A 17,703-nucleotide genomic window follows, 5' to 3' on the forward strand; every position below is an offset into this window, starting at 1 on the left:
TTTTTTTTCATTAAATCTGCTTTAAAGATAGCATCCTTATAATTAAAATTTAATCTTAAATCTTTTTTTCTGAAATAAGTAGGTCACAGCTCTATCAGTTAACTTTGCCTGGCAATTGTGAGTAAGGAGTTTGCACATGTCCATATTTGATCTGACAGTGAAGAGAGCCTGAATCACATCCTCAGCTTCTAAAGGTCACAATCTGTAATTACTACCGTGGTTTGGCTACAAAATACCCAGGAACAAGCCTGAAGAGCTAAATGTTGGCTCTTGCTGTGTGCTTAATTCATAGAACACAAAAGGTGATTAGTTGATTTCACTGTAACTTGTTAGAGTACAGTAGCTCACTCCTCATTTGGTAGAATATTACAGGCAGATCATAGTACTAATTATACTGGGTTTCAACGTTAGAGAAGTTCAGCGTAGAAGTGGAAGTTATTAAGATGCTGCATGGACATTTCACTTTCAGTTAAACGCAAGAAGACTGCAGGTTACAAGACAGAATGATCACGCTTACAAATCCAAGACACCGTTTCAAGCAGCCGTGTTTATGCAGTGCATAAGATGTAACATTATTGTATCGAGACTTCAAAACATTATCTTTTTTTTTGCCGGTAGAAAACACTGAATTATAACCCCCACGTTTTAATCGTAATTATACTTAAACATGTCCTGTTGCTGTGATGTAAGTTTTTTAAGTGTTCCCAGAATGAATTAGAACCACACCCAGTCCTTCTTACAGCATTGTCGGTTTTTAGGTATAGAATCCTAATACTGTACTTGTGTAGAATCCTAATACAGGCAAAAAAAAAGGTAGTTTTTCTATGATACAATGGCAGCACATTTTATATCACTGCATTATAGAAAAAAGGCCACGGCCATTACAGTAGACAGAAGTTATAACAAAATCGAAGAAGCTTATAAATATATACATTCACCTCTCGGTGATGATGATTCTTACCTATTAGTTACGCAGGTAGCTGAAGACCCACCTGCCGTCTTCTCAAACAGGTTATTCCAGTATCACGTGTTCGGCCCTGACCAACCCGAAATCAACCCCTAGACGTCGAGGCTTGGTCGCTTAAAGTTTGTGGGTAGAAGTTTTCACCTTCTGTAAGAAAGGATATCCGAGACGCATCACTTTGGGATTTAGAGTGATATACAGTACATGTCCAGGTTTTTTGGGGGTAACAAAGGTGAGTCTGTATATATGTCGTCAAGGATTATATTTATGTATTTATTGACTTTGCTTAAAAGATACTAAGTGCCTACAGATCCTCGTTTGTGTTAACGTCGCCTTCAGCTTCCAAACAGTTTACTCTTTTTTTCCTAAAGCATTTCACTTAATTTTTTAGACGTTAACTGCCCTTTCAGATCACACTCACCGTGTTACTACACTCCGTGTCAAATACGGCAGAGCAAAACGCTGGTTTTGCCTCAAGGTGATCTTTGCCTGTATTGTATGTACTGTAGAGCTATGTGTGGAGTACCAATTATCTGTAACCTGGTTATGTGTCAACTTCTTACCAGATAACCTTCCTGTGGAGCTATAACATGATTGTTTTTGTAAAGTGTAGTAGTTTAAAAAAATAACTCGACTTTCTGTTTAAATGTTCGTCTTAAACAGAAGATTTTTTAGATAATAAGAATTATATGCAAAGAATAATTGCGGATAATGACGAATAATGCACCTGTACCATGAAATGAAACAGTTCTTGGGGGTGGTTTAAATATTTAGCAGGGCAGTCGTGTTTTCCGCTTACTTGCTGTACTGCTTAGTTAGCGAGGAGCGCAGTCAGCTGTTTCAGAGTTGAGGAAATGTCACTGGAGGGTAACTAAATTGTGCCGGGTGTCTAGGAGCGCTGCTAAATTGCAAATATACTGTACCAGGTGTAGGCAGACTCTAAACGGAATAAATCAGAATCGATGTTTTTATTGTGTATATCATTGTACACCGTTTTAAAGACGTGGTACGGCTTATTTGACAGCTTATAACAACGTTCTGCATTTTTGTAGAAGTTCTGTTTGGCGGGGTGTGGATGCTGCCTTGTTTTGGGCCAGCACCTCTCCAGTTCATATTTGGTGGGGTGAAGGCAGCCCTCCTCGCTGATCTTGCGGACGGTTTGCAGAGGCGTAGCCGTACAGTATATCGCTGGATTTCGGTACGCACCCATTCCGGGTGACGAAATTAAAGACCTCGCCTGACCGGTTTCTGTATAACTGGAGGAAGCCCAGGGAATGCTGCGTTTTGGCAGTGAGGCTGCCAAGTTTTTCCGGTGTTGTTGCGCAACGTCTTAGGCTCCTATGATCAGAGAACGGACAAAGCTGTAGTATAGCATCTCATATACTCTGAATTGCGCTGTTGAAAGCACACAGTGTGCATCTGAGTATATGGACAGTAAAGGACACCGTGAAAGGATATAGTTGAAGCCTTGGAATAAACTGTTGTTTGATTCTCTTCACCTCACCTGAAGGGCTTTTATTGTTAATCTTGAATTATTGGCGTTGGAGAATACTATTTTACAGTACTTCTAAGGGCCAGATCAATAGTCTAACATCTCGATTTACAAGGCGGGGGAGTTGTTGGCATCTCAAAGCAGGAGACCTTAATCTGTGGAGCTCCTTAGTTTAATGTAGAGAGCTGCACTGCAGAGTTGGACTTGTAAGAGTGGACAGTTATGTTAACTTTGATTTTGGTGTCTGACATTCACGGTTTTATCTTGGCTGATAATTAAAAACGATTACATGTCTAAGTCTGTGCTATGGTCAAGTCTGGAACCCAGTAACTTTGTAAACCATTTTGTTTGGCGTAGTCGCTGCAGGCCCAATGAAAACAAGAGCCTGGATTATTTGTACCAGTGCCGAACATGGCTTGTTCTGTAAGGGGATGGAACAATTGCCATTTTTTAGAAAAAAGTTTAAATATGCCCTGCTGTTTCAAAAAAGAAAATTTTGACTTATCTCATAATTGTGATTCTCTGTCTTTTAGAATGGTATTAACCTAGATCTTGCCTTCATATCCAATTTTTTTGCTGTTTTAAAAATTGAAAGATTTACTACTTTTGCGTTCTTGACATTAATCCTTCTTTGGATAAATCTTCTGGGGTCTGGCTCAATTACATGTGAGCAAGGACCATAGGCACTGGCGGGGAAAATGATTGCTATAGTCTCTTTCTGGTAGGCACCTATTAAAGTGTATGAAATTATTTTGTTCCTCAGGAAAAAAAATAGTAGTAAGATATTCAAGCTTGCTGGTATTGCCAAAATAAACTATAACAAAGCATGTAAGCCCTGTCCTGTTTAAGAAAATAATGAGTGACCAGTTCAGCATAGGTACTCCAAGAATATTATCATTGCTGAAATACAATTTTTTTAATGGTTAATTATTGTAGTTTATCTGAAACGTTCTGTTAAAAAAAACATATCAGCTTTGGTTCAATTTTAACTGCTTCAAACCATGACCGACCTCATCCCAGCAGCAGAAAAAGGTCATCAGCTCATTGTCCAGGATTCTTTGGCAGATTCTGGTGATCATTCTTCCTGCTGTACAGGAGGCCTCACAGCCCTGGTGTGGTTTGTGAAGTTGTTGCCTGTTGTGCAGCGCTCCAGAAGGCAGTGCAGGACATGTCGGGGAGGGTTAGGGTGGCCGCGTGAGTGGGCAGCGCTAGCGGAGCAGTCCGTGCAGCTGCTCGTCTCCCACCCCACCGGCTTCTCGACTTCTCTCGCTTATTTTTCTCTTCCGTCTTCACGCAGGTAGCCTGAGGTCAAGACATGGTGGCCAAATCTGATATCGGTGTTCGCTGTTTTCAAGCCTTCCTCGCATGGGGCAACTTCGTCATTGCGGTGAGTCGGCTGAAAGAGGACAAAAATGACAGACAAAGTGGAAGACTTCATCGATCTGTTGAGTCCAAACCTGCTTTGAACTGTCTATATACAGAGCACACAGTTAGCGATGCACAGCGCTGTTTGTTTAGTCATTTCTTATTGGTCAGTCTGACGGCATCTTCCTGGAAAACCTAGATGGTTTTCTACGGACTGTTTGCTAAACACCTTTACATGAGATAAAAGCAGGTTGTCCAAAATGAGGAAGCCTTGTCTGGGAAAGGAGGCAAGCAACATGTCCCTTGAGTGCAGGAAAAAATACCGATCTGGTCTAAATTTTCTTCTGCAGGTACATTACTTTTTCTCTGAAAAACCTAAGGAAGTGATTCTAGTTTTTCACACACTGTTCTTCCTGGTACTGTCACTGTACATCTCAGGTTTGTCATTTTCACATCTACGCATGTGTCTGGGAAATACCTGCTCTGCTTTTTGCAAACCTCAGATTCTTTAAAGACTGGTTCATCAAAACCAGGCTGGTCCCCAGCTGCTGCCTGTCAGCACATGATCCCCTCCTCCTCCTCAGTCCTCGTCAGTTCTTATTAACGTGCCCCATTGGGGTTTTCTGGTGTTAATATTAACCTCCGGTACATGAGTGCTGCTCCAGGAGAGATCTGTGTATGACTGATGCTTGGATAGGCCCAGACTTTGTATGGCAGCACTTTTCTGGTTTATAAGGACTTATGTCACCTTGTGGCCAGAGAGCAAAGTCTGGGCATGTGCGGATTACAGCCAAATATTAATTTCACTCAACCAGTGACAACCCCATACTTCCCACTCTGCATCTGTACACAAAATCACTTAGTAAATACTGTCCATATTCCATCTGAGAGGCAAGAGGTGACACATCTCATCAGAGTGCATGACTGCCCCCTGGAGGGATACAGATTCATTGCAGGATTGACTACTGCTGTGTTGCATTTACACAGTTGAAAAGACTGGAATAATCAGATTAAAAATGTGTGCTTAAGGATATAGCTGCATTGTCCCCAACTAGTTCCAGATTGTTAATCACTCTATGACTGAAATATTGCTCTGAAGTGTTCACTGAACAAGAAGAAACTGTTAACATTCAACAGCTAAAACAGACTGTTACACTGCAAGTGATTAAAAAAACTATGTATGCTTTTAAAAAGTCAGATTCACTGATGTGGAGTTTAAGTATTACAAATGAGTTTTCTTGAGCAGTGATTTTAATTATGACATAAAGTTAATTGCATAATTAAAGTGCTGTGTGGTCATGGGCCACAAATTGTCTGACAGTGTGTCACATAGCTGCAGGATACGGATACACCTGCTATTCACTGCGGATTGTTTGCTGTGACTGGACATTGTTTCAAAGGATAAACCATGTTGCTCTGGCTAAAGAGGTTTCTGTTTCTACAGTGAGATGTTTTATTTGCAGAAGGCAGGGATTAGGTAGAACAGCTCATCCACAAGTTCATTTTTTTTCCAGTTATTAGAATGGGGGAACAGTCAGGTTATGTGTTTAAACTTCCTTTTATATAATACTTAAAATAATTTAACCTCAGCAATAAATTAACCACACCCACTGAAGGTGGGTGGCAGGCATGGAATTTCAGACCTTATGAAATGTTTCACTGTTCATCAGGGCTGCCAAGGACAGCCCTGGGTTTCCTGTAGCGTATGCCCTACAAAAATGTGAATAATTTCCTGAGTTTCAAAGTTCAAAGCACTGTGGTCCTGGTGATGCATCTTTTTTGTTTTAGCCTAATATAATCGAATCATTAGTATGCTGCTCGTGTATGCCTTGAAAGTATCTTGAGAGTCCAGGTGTAGAGCAGGCTGGCCGAGGGGAGCTACAGTGTCTTATTAGGGGGACAAGAATAGTTTATTTGTTCGGGAACTTCTTGGGAAAATACAAACTGAAGGCTTAGTTCATAGGAGACTGTTGTTCATTTTACTGTGTGTAGTTGTTGGAGTAAAGTCTCCCTTTACGTGCACTTCTTTAATGTTCTTTATCCCTGGCTATCAGTTCCAAAGTTAAACCTCACAACAAGGGAAAATTGCATGTAGACTTTTTTTTTTACTGGAGAAACAGCCCTTCAAAAATCTTCCTGCTTTCATATGCTGTGTCATGACGATAATATCAGAAGGGAGACTGTAGAAATTACAGTAAAAAAAGGTGTTTTAGTCTCATTGGAAGATGAATCCCAACAGGAAATGAACAACTTATATTTGCTTGTGTTTAAAAAAATATACTTTCTGCTCGCTCAGTGAGTTAATACACCTGAAACTGCTGCTTGCTAGAATACAACTTGAGGACTGCAGGCGGCTTCACAGGCTCTTCCCCAGAACTGGTTCTCCTTTCTCACCCACAGCAACATTCTGTCACACTGGAGAGAAGAAGCTGGGAAAGGAAAGCTTTTTTTTTTTCTCCTCACTGAGCTCACAATGACAGTTTGTCTGAAAGATGGGTGTAACCTGAAGCACTCCCATCTGAGTAACCAATGTTATTAAAATAAAAATACACCTTGCTTGGTGCCCCAGGTGAACCTGAGACTCCCCTGAAATCAAAAGAGTCGCCCATGGGCGATGGGCTGCAGCTAGGGACCGCACACCTGGTGTCCTTGAGGCCCTGAGTAGTGTTGTTGGGGATGTACCTTGCTCTAGATCTGGGCTGCCATTAAACCTGAATCTCTTCAACATTTAGCCTTTTAGTGGGGCCAGCAGGGGGCGCTCACCCTGTAGTCTGTGTGGGTCCTAATGCCGCAGTGTAGTGACGGGGACACTATACTGTAAAAAGGCTCCATCCTTCGGATGAGATATAAAACCGAGGTCCTGACTCTCTGTGGTTATTAAAAATCCCAGAATGTTTCTCGAAAAGAGTAGGGGTGTAACCTCGGTGTCCTGGCCAAATTTCCCCCTGGCCTTTACCAATCATGGCCTCTTAATAATCTCCATCTCTGAACTGACTTCATCACTCTGCTCTGCTCCCCACTGAGAGCTGGTGTGTGGTGAGCGTTCTAGTGCACTATGGCTGCCGTCGCATCATCCAGGTGGGGCTGCATACCGGTGGTGGAGGAGGGGATCCCCATTACTGTAAAGTGCTTTGAGTGGAGTGTCCAGAAAAGTGCTATATATGTGAAAGGATTTTTTTTTTAATGGTTATCTCTTTTCTGACATTTTCATACTTCAAAGATGATATAGTTTGGTGTTTAAAAATAACTGTTCCGTGAGAAAAACACAAGAGGGTGAACTTTGTATATCTCCTTAGCTATATACTAATAAAAAATCCTTGTTGAACTCCAAGACCTGGCATTCTGCTATTTATGGACTTCATTTTAGTGGGACAAACCATGAAAATGGCATTATGACAATGCCTGTAGCATAGTTCTAATAATGAAAACAGATCTTTGGCCTTTGCAAAAACTAATTTTGAAATGATTGTTTATGTCTCCATTTAAGGGATGCCTTTTAAGTTTTGTCTCTAGTGAGGTTTAAATTACCATATGATTTAATTTCCTGCACATTTTATCTTTCCACCACGTTACTTTCAGACACCTGTGCAAGAGATGAACCGTGCGATGTGAACATTTGAGCACTTTTGTGTTTTCAACACACCTGAGATACAGCACCACTGCAGTTGTGGTTTAAGGGACAGCATATCCTGTTATATTCCTTAGCATCGCTTCCTTTGTGTTCGTAAACATCCAAAAGAACGAGTGGGAGATTCCCGATAACCGAATAAAGACGGCGTGTGTTTTCCAACTCCAGCCCAGAGAGAGTGCTGGCCCATGCTGATGTATTGATTGTGCTCATCATCTCCTTCAGTGCTGTGGCCTTGCGCTGATGGCCATGTGCATCTTCTTCATCTTTGATCGGGACCACCTGTACGTCCTGGTGTACGCTACGGGCAATGACAGCATCTGGAGAGCGGCCTGGATCGGCCTGTTCACGGGCTTCGCTCTCTTCTGCACAGCTGTGTTTGGGATGTACGCCGTCTTGAAGTCCAAAAGGGGGCTGCTGCTTGCGGTGAGTCCCAGTCCAGATTGTGTGTGATTGAAGACCCTGGTTCAGTTTAAAATGGGCTGTTACAGTTTCTCCTAGATAAATGAGCAAGAGTTTATCAAACTATATATCACTTTCTCAACTGCTATATGCTGACTTTCATTTGTTAGTGGTTTATCCCCAAGGCTAACAAAGGGCTTTAATCTGTCTGGACTAATTTAATTTTCTTCTCCCCAATTAAGGGATCCCTTGGTGTCTGCCTTGCCTGTGAACATATTTTAGATGGGTAGCAAATGTTGAATGGAATTGATGGATTAAAAACATCAGATATAGAAAATATACAAACAAATATAGAAAATAATCACAGAAATGTATATGGTTGTTCAGATGACTTTTCTTTTTCATTTTTTACAGTATATTCTACTGATGATTTTCATCTTTGCTTTTGAAGTGGCATCTGCCATCACAGCAGCGACCCACAAAGACTGGGTATATACTGTACTATATATTTTTTTCCTTCTATCATGCTTTACCCCTGGAAGTTGAGTCTGCATCTGTCTGGGTTGAGCAGGTACCGAGAACCTTGCTTGTGAGAGAACTGAGTGTGTTTCACTTCCTGCAGTCAATAACTGTCCCTTACTTTAATAGCATAGCAGTGGTCTTTAGTTGAACTTAATGAGTAAACAAGAATGTCAAGACAGAGAACATTACTTTCATTGTTCATTCTTGGAGGGTAGATTTGTCTTGTATTGAAAAAGTTGAATGGAAATATAGAATTCCAATAATAGAGAATGTTATCTTTGTCTGCGTGAAATTTAAATCACTGACTTTTTATGTTGGGTTTTTGTTATAGTTTGTTCCAAATCTCTTCCTTAAACAAATGTTGGAGAACTACAACAAGCCACTGCCCCAAGATCTGCCAAGCACTCAGGACGAAATCTACAAGAACAGTGGCATTACCAGCACGTGGAACATGATCATGACCGAGGTATTCTTTCACGTTAGACTGCAAAGGTCCAGGTTGTAACAGTGCTTGGAGCTGTGTGGTCAGGGTTAGGAAAGTTGTCAGTAAGGAGAGCTGCTTTGTTTCTTTTTCTTCTAGTAAATGTGGATGAGATGCATGTTGGATACTTCTGCTTGGCTCTAGCTATTGTGGTCTGGGCTCAGGAATAGGCGAGTTGACCAGCACACCTTCATCGCTTGGGGTCTTAAGTCTCAAAGGTTGCAGTCATATTAATGAGAATAGCAAAGTCTCAGGCAAAGGTCTGTCCATTCCGTCTTGGTCATGAAAGCTTAAAGGCTTGGTTTTAAAAGGTAGAATTCCCTCCAACACTACTGAAAATATCTTTCTTCTGCAGCTGGATCTTCTAACCAGTTTGCTCTCCTTTCAGTACCAATGCTGTGGTGTATATGGACCTCAGGACTGGCTGAAGTACAACTCCCAGTTCAGACAGAAGAACTCGGACTCTGAGTACCCCTGGCCCAGACAGTGCTGTCTGCAGGATGGAACTGGAGGCATTGTGAACGTGAATGCCTGTAAGATTGGGGTGGAGCCCTACCTCTTCACTCAGGTAAACTGCTGGTGCTACAGTACCAATACCTGCACAGTTCAAAACCATCGCTCTGATTGCAGGGAACCAGGGCATAAGTGCACAAAAATTATTTGCGAGGTGCTTGTTAATGAGTGGCATAGTTAATGGTGTGGCTGCCACCTCTTCATAAAAGAAATTAGAGGGTCCCATTATGAGCTTATCTTTGACTCATGCACACATTCTAAATTAGGGCGGGCTCAGAATTATACTTGCATACTGTATTTCTGTCACAGATGACTGTTCATCAGCAAGAGATAGCGCCATTATTGTTCAGCCCTCGGGAAGCTCAATCCACATATTTTATTCATTCTTCTACTGAGAGCTTTTGCGTAGTTTCAAAGGAAGAGAGACAGATGCACCCTCGTGTTCCGCGAATCTCCTTCATTTGCTGCTTTTTTAATGTGCAGCAAGAATGTGTTTGTGTTTGGCCACAGGGCTGCTATGATTACATTGCTGGCCCTTTGATTCGACAAGGATTGGGTGTCTCCTGGTTTGGTTTTGCCATCTTGTGTTGGACGGTAAGTATGAACTGAAGAGCTGTGTTAGCCTGTTATTTCTCTTCCCAGCAGTGTGACACAGGCGTGAGCCAAACTTTTCTTTTTGCTGAAGTCGGATTGTATTAAGGGCATGATACATGTTTGCTTATTTGTCTTAATTGAAATTAGGTTGTGGATGATCCCGTTTCCTTTCCCAGAAATGTAGATCTTTTGCCCCACCCAAGCTGCGCTGGGCTGGTGAAGGCGTGGTCATAAGGGAGGACGATGATGATTTTAAACGAATCAGTTGTCTGCTCTTATTAATATATCTGTTTCAGTATCAGTTAGAGTGTCTTATCAGATACTTTTGTAAGTTCTTTCTATGGGAAGATGCTTTGAGGACAGATGGCCATTGACGTAACTCTTTTTTCCCCCCAAAATGAACCTCTTTTATTCCTTTGCAGTTTTTTGTGGTGATAGGAGTAATGTTTTACTACACTCAGTTGGACTCCTAAAGAAGAAGGTCACTGGGAAGTATTTCAAATGGACTCTATAACCCCCCATTTCATCATGTTGGTGCCAATCCCGAGGACCCAGGACCAAAGTGAGCCGAGCCTGACGTGTTGGGCTTCTTCAGCTTTTCTAGCAAATTTGTGCCTCTTTTTTTTTTTCTTCATCCTCCATGAGAAATATAACCACATAAATTATATTATGATCTATTGAAGATCACCTGTAAAGCACTTCTCCCCAGCACAGCATTGTTGAATAATAATTATTATTCTGTATTCTCTCACTAAATCATTGCTCTTAGTTGTTTTAAGTTTTAAAAGACCAGGAAATCTTCCTCTTATCACAGTGGCGATCCTGGCTTGATCTGTTTGCCATAAGGAGTGGGACGCTGAACATGTCACGAACCTAAGCTTATTTCTAATCCCTTAAAGGGTTTATAAAAATCACTTCGCTCTAAACCTGTGGCATCTATAAAAGCATGGTCCTGAAATTGCTAATATTTGTATATTTAAAACGTAAAGTTTTGAATACTGCCCTGAATAGTGCAGTTAAGTGGCACTTGCTCCCTTAATAAGCTGATCGCATGGGTCCCCATTATTGTTGACTTCGAAGTACAGGTTGTATTCATGTCTGCGTTGCATTCCCCCATCTCTGAAGAGCATGCAACAAGTTACCCAGGTCAGACATTCCAGAAGAGCAAATTCATTTACACATGTGAATGTTCAACATTTTCAAAAGAGTTCTATGGACAGTATCTGCAAGTTCAGTTAGTGTTTATTAATGGTCTGTGTTGGGCAACAGTTATATAGATGATTGGGTTAAATATAGCATTGCTTCATTGAAAGCTTCAAAAGGGATAAATATGGTCCTGCAACATTTGTATTTGAAGTGGTCAGTTATCAAACCGTTATAGGATGTACATAACCGTGGCTGAAAATGTAGTTAATAAAAGTTTAAATGTTTATTTTGAAGTTGGCAAGGTCAGAAGTTTTATTTTTGCAACTGTTCATCTTGGAACTGTTTGCAGTTATCTGTTAAATTGACGATAGGATAAGAATAACTCTTTAAATTACATAAGTTGTTAACAGCCTATTAATATAATAACTACTGCATTTAAGTGCTCAATAAATTGATTGATTGAAGTGAATGATGTGGCAACTTGAAAACTGGATTTATTTTTTTAGCTCTATTATCAACTTCACTGTGCATACAGCAAAAGCATGTTAAATTGACCTTTTTAAGATGATGAATAATTTCTAATCCACTACACAGACAATGTTGTGGTTCTTTTCTGTAAGTTTATTTTTCCAAGCACCCCTGTATCCAGTATGTTGTCTTTATTTCTTAATAAAATGTATGCAAACACTTCCGTTAGTAGTTTTTTACAAGTGTTTGATAGTTTTGAAGTAGTTAACTTCTAATTTCAGTCAGTGTAATGAACTATATGACTGGCCAGTTTCTCTTTTCCACATTTACCTGTATATATACAGTATATGCATGAACTGCAGTCAAATGTATCAAAGGATGAGTTGTCTTCAGTTTTTTTGTTCTAAATGTGAGATGTATTTATATATTTTGGTTGTAGATGACCAACGTATAATCTGGCCAATATGTATTTTTGTGTTCTAGTTCTGACAAAGAAATGCCATGTGTTCAGGTATGAAACCTCTGTATGGTGTAAAAAACTATTTTCATTGTACCTCTTTTATGTAGCATGGGATTCAAGTGGAGCAAGATAAAAAAATGGTTTTCAGATGTCGAATAGGACAGCAAAAGAATTATTCCTCGCATAACCAGTGATCAGACTGCTGAAATCTGTTCTGATTACAATACCAGAACTACAGTTTCTGCACCAGGAGCAGTGTCGGAGCTCTTGCTGGCATTGAGCGAGGTGGGTCTGGCGTAATCTATGACAAAGGAAAGACATGAGCCGTTTTATAGCGCGGAGAATCTCAAAGCAGTTTTTATGCAGTAGAGGACGCACTTCAACCACCATTGAAGTACAACACTTTCCTGGGTGATACTTGGGTATCCGTTATGTGTCGGCTATGCACAGCAGATCGGGTGGAAAAGTGTGAAATTGCTTCACCAATCAAACTTATGCAGAAATTTACGGAGGACAGTCTGTACAAGAACAGAGAGCCAATTTAACCATGCCTGCTCTTTTAAAAAAAGTGCTTGTTTTTTCAGGGAGGGTCACAGTCGGTTCACCAACAATACTTTATAGCAGCAACCTGATTTTCCCTGGAGGTCTTTCTGCAGCCTTGCTGTGCTTCTGAGTTCTGATCAGGACAGGACAGAAAGTGGTGGTAAAGTGCGGCCTTCTGTGCGTGTTGACTTTCTTGTCCGTGTTTCAGATTAATCTTTTAAGTGTTCTTTGTAAATCTGTCTGATGTCCGTTTCGTTAGAGTAATGTGTAGGCGGGGGCACCCATTAATTGTCCTCACAAACCTCCAGGAGAAACCTAGGTTCTGAGTCTCATGGTTGTCTTCAGGACTTGACAGGCTTTTTTCCCCCCCTGCAAAGTGTGAGACGGCAAAACTTCAAGTGGAAGTACTGGCCTGGGTTGCAGCTCATGTTTTATTCGCTTTAATGGGTGAGCATGTAAAGGAATAGAGGGAGCTTTAGATGTGAGCTGGGCATGGTGGATTTTTCAGAGCCAGGACAGGCAAAGGACAGAGCCAACAAGTTCTATAAATCCAGCTCCACTAAGAATAGAAGTTGCTCCTTATGAAAAGATCTCAATTTCCTTGCTCATCTAGATAGTGTTTGAACTCTGAATAATAATGAGTGAAGGCTCCCGTCTCAAAGTGCATTTTAAATGTTCTTGTCTTCGCTGTTAAACTTTTTACAAGCTTTTATTTTATTGAAGGAATTGTGATTGAAGAAGCGAAAGATTTTCCTGAAGCCTTTCCATGAAGCTTTGGACAGGAGTAACAGGAAATCCCTTAATTGGTGAAGGCGACACTTAAAAAATGACTTCACAAAAAAACATTAAACTTATTTTGAAACTTATTATTAATAACATAATGAAGAGTGAGCAGTCATACTTTGCTTGTAATTTATGCATTTGTGTTATGGAGTGATGCATAACCAATCCTGGCAGATCTGTTCCTGTCTGTGTGATTATTCACACCTTGAGCTGTGCTGCTGTGTCCTTTGGATAATTGGCTTGATGAATATAAAACATGTTTACAAGCCATGAAACTGAATAAATAATTGTACAAGGCCCTCTGAAAGCAAGATTAAAAAAAAAACAGAAAAGATGACAAACTTCCATCCAGCACTTCTTGTACACAGTGTTCCACTTGACCATGATTCTTTGTAAATATTTCATTGAAACGAGTGATTTCCCCCAAAATGAGCCTTGATACTTTGAAATAAGGTTGAAAGTACTCAGAAATGGATTAAAGCCGTTGGGACTAGACATATTCAGTTTTCTAAAGAATTTCATTCCTACTGGCTCGGGCTATGACAAAGGGCTGAAAGTTGAAATGGAGAGCGTATGTTTTCCAGGAAATAGCAAGTCCCTTGTCATGTCATGAAAGTTGTGGGATCGTGGAACACATGGCTGCAGCTGGATAATGATTGAGCACAGCTGGCTTGAAATGAGGTCCTTGGACAAATTTATTACCAGGAAACTGAACACCGAGAACAGGCCGAGATTTCTCTTGCAATTTGTAACGCCCTCGTGCTAAGGAAGTACTGAACAACCCAGACAGGACCTCCGGGCTGTGAACGCAGGGAAGATGAGCCCACTGAACAAAACGGGACTGTCTGGAGTGGTGGGTCACATGATTGATGACCCCCTGTTTTTCATTGCAAAGAATATCGTCTCTAGATCAAGTACACATTCTATGCATGTCATGGGCTGTTTAACTTGCATCAGTCTTTTACAATCAGTGTCTTTTACAGCACTAGATAGGAATAGGCATGATGCAGAAGCCTCGTGGTCGTTTTAACGAAATTCTGGACAACTGAACACGGCACTGAAAAGATAAACAAGATGCGTGAGCAGCAAAGGTCTCAGAAAGTTGGGTAAGTGACTTTTGCGAGCGCAGATGGACTGTATGCCAAGCTGTGCCAGCACTCAATTGGTGGGTGCCAGCATTTAAAAATCAATGTGACATTTCATCTAGGGCGAAACACACCCATGAACAAAAGAGGACGATTTTCGTCACAGAAAGGTAAGAGGCGTTAGGCAGACAGGTTGCCAATGAGGAGGTGGGGCCACTTGCACCTTCCAGCTGTGTGTACTGATGTGTTTTCATCGGGGAGCAGACTTGCGAGCAAGCTGAAAAGAGCAAGCCCATTTCTGACTTCTTTAGCCTGGTTATTAAAGGTAACTTTTTACAAGTTGCCATGGAAGCGGCACTTACTGTAGTACCAGATTCTTCTCCTTCCAAGGACAGCCCAGCCTTTTTAAAGGATTTTGTCACTTGGCAAAAATCCACACACAAAATGGCAGATGGGCGAGTTCCACTACCACCTCTAGAGCAGAGGAGCAGCCACAAAAAATCTAAAGGAGCTGAAAAACAGCAGCAGAGATTTTTCTTTTTTCTTCAAAAATCCACACCCCACAGTCTCTCGTCCTTATTATTCAGCAGTACTGTCTGGTACATCCTGAATCTACTCGGAAAACAACGTGGTTTTTTATCTGTACAGTACATGTGCAAATGTTTATAATTATCTTCTCATGTATGCCTGCAAAATGCTGTTTCCCTGGCTGAAAAGACTTTTAATTTGAAAGAAACACTGCTTCAAATCTAGAAAAGTTGTACAAACACTGCTTTGGTTTTATTTCTGATGATAGAATCATGTAAAACCAGAATGCTCAGAACTTGATCTTGTAATCTCCTGGTGTTCCAATCAAATTGGAGGCTAAATATGGATCTGAGGTATTGAAGACAGTTCAATGCTATCTGTGATCGTATTGCTGGCTCTTTTGAAACACAGAATTCTGAAAGCTTATATTATTTCAATGCAGATATAGGAAAATCTTTAGGGAAAGTTAATTTGACTACATTTGCATCTAATGAGCTGGTGGTAGACATATCTTGAATTGTGTGCCATGTTTGCACTATTCTTACCAGAGCTGCCCTTCCCTCTACAAACACAGGGATGTTTCTCTTAAGGCAATTGTTCAACACTCGTCCACGTTCTTCAGAATTGTTTTCTGTGAATCCACTGTAGCATACAGCTGTGTTTGTATTTCAAGCAATTATGAATCTTCAATTTCTTTCATTCATGGCTACAGGTGTGGATAACTATCAGATTTGTGCTGTTTTCCGTCCCAGTTTTTAAAGTTGATTTCAAGTGTACTGTATGTAAAAACGATGCATTCAGAACATCAAATCAAATCCTATACACCAGCGCTGTCAGTTATAGATGTTTTCCATCGAGATGAGTTGCTGTTTTGATATTTTCGACCTATCTGGCCTGTCAGGTTTTTCCAGGGTATATGGAATTACACAATATCCACATACACTGTTGTGATGTTGAAATACACTATCCTGAGCGTCTTGCTTCTAGAATAAATACAAAGCCTGCTTTCTCTGTATTAAAGATTAACATTATTGTGGGATTTTTTAGGTTTTCGTTTTAGTAGGAAATTTCCAGTTCCACCTACTGGTCCAACAGCACCGTTTACATCCGCAAACTGGAGTTCTGCTCCTGAGATGTGTCCAGATCCGGCTGGAGCGTGAAGGCACTTCTGCTGAGAAGAAAAGAGGATCATCTGAACACACCCTGAGCTTCTGTTTTACTTACTCGGGGGATTTAAATGGCATGCGAATAACATAATCTTCTAAACCTGGAGGTGGCGGTTAGGGATGAAAAGGTGAAAAAGATGTTTCCCATATTTCTAATCATTCGCAAACTTGGTTTTAAAAAAAAAAGAGCATAAGCTAGTAAACCGGTCTCTCCTGTTTTCCAGTGAAACGATGATTTGCAACAGTCAGAACTTTTGCTGTGACTTGTCCGATTTGAGTTTCTGTCTTGTTCTCCTAAATAGTGATAAATACCTGGCTTTTTCAACCAAGTGTTATTTTGTGGGTAAATTTCAGAATCATTCCTCAGACTCTCTAGGCTCTGATGTTATATTATGGGAGGTTTTCCTGACGCTCCAGGGAACACTGTACACCAGCAAGCCTTCCTCAGCAGTAGAACTGTGACAGAGGAAGAGGAGGGTAGGCACCGGATATAATGGGAACTCCCATCGCTTTTTTATCCTGTTGGAATTCAGTTGTAAGCATTCTGTTTCTTTGGATGTTCCTCACTCTTCTTTATCTTTCCATTCCGGCATAACCGCTAAAAGATGCATTTTCACAATGTTTCTCAAGGGGCGTTCAACTACAGCTAGTTAATTATTCATCTCTGCATTTATAGCTTAGTATTAAACTTTAATCTAAACCATCTATAGCTACATTCGAAACCAGCCAGGCTGCCGGCTGCTTTTGCCTCTCATTAGAAAGAAGTAGTTCACATTCGTTCGCCATTATTAAGGTTAAGAAGCCCAATGGGCCGATAATTATTTTACAAGTCTCGGCTTCTTTTAAAATGTTTTTACAAATGCAAATGATTTTTTATGTTTGCGTCTGTTTAATTAAATGTAATAACTTTTACTACAAGCACACTTTAGGACTGCTTTTGAATCCCTTAAATCAGACAACTTCGTGTTGCAAAACACAGCACCAAAATAAACAACTGTAACCTTTTCTGTGCATTGGCATACTAATTACAAGCACTGTGCAATACCAGTAGTGGACTGAAGAACCTTGTGATCATTCCTAAAGGTTCCTTCTTCAGCATCAATATGCACAGGTCCCTGGGATTTTCTTCTCATAAAGCAAGAGCGATTGTTCGTGATACTTGTCCCGGTTATTCCCTGTTTCTTTCTGGTTTCTCAGTCTCCAGCTGAGGTCTTAATGAGAGACTGCTTCAGGGTTCTGCTCAAGGCCCTTTTGCAACTTGTTTTCAGCTCGTGAACAGCAATGTAATTGGTATACACCCTGTGCTAATTAATGAGTTTCAGGACTGCCCTCACCCAGGTGTATGAGTTGAAATGCCAGTGGGACTCAAACAGAAAGAAAAAAAACCCTTTCTTTGGCGCACTGTGGGAGTTCTCCGATAGTGTCACTCCCACCTGGGACAGTGCGCCATGGATTGATCACCTGTTAAGAGCCTTTTAAATGAAATAAGGAAGCAGATTTTTAATTAGCAAATCGTGAAGAGACTCCACAGAGCTCTAGGTGCTGAAGTTGTTGGGAAATAAG

At 40.8% G+C, this 17,703-nt stretch overlaps 1 protein-coding gene across 1 annotated transcript; it reads left to right on the forward strand.

Moving 5' to 3' along the window:
- Nucleotides 1–1,048: 1,048 nt before the first annotated feature.
- Nucleotides 1,049–11,794, forward strand: LOC148830212 (uroplakin-1b-like). The gene is made up of 8 exons (XM_088921095.1): nucleotides 1,049–1,196; nucleotides 3,754–3,843; nucleotides 7,675–7,875; nucleotides 8,266–8,340; nucleotides 8,705–8,839; nucleotides 9,243–9,422; nucleotides 9,878–9,961; nucleotides 10,384–11,794. The coding sequence occupies exons 2-8, from the start codon at nucleotides 3,772–3,774 to the stop codon at nucleotides 10,432–10,434; spliced, it is 798 nt and encodes a 265-aa protein (XP_088777221.1). The 5' UTR covers nucleotides 1,049–1,196; nucleotides 3,754–3,771; the 3' UTR covers nucleotides 10,435–11,794.
- Nucleotides 11,795–17,703: the final 5,909 nt, after the last annotated feature.

The sequence above is a fragment of the Atractosteus spatula genome, chromosome 7, assembly GCF_055471065.1.
Source record: "Atractosteus spatula isolate fAtrSpa1 chromosome 7, fAtrSpa1.hap1, whole genome shotgun sequence".
NCBI lineage: Eukaryota > Metazoa > Chordata > Actinopteri > Semionotiformes > Lepisosteidae > Atractosteus > Atractosteus spatula.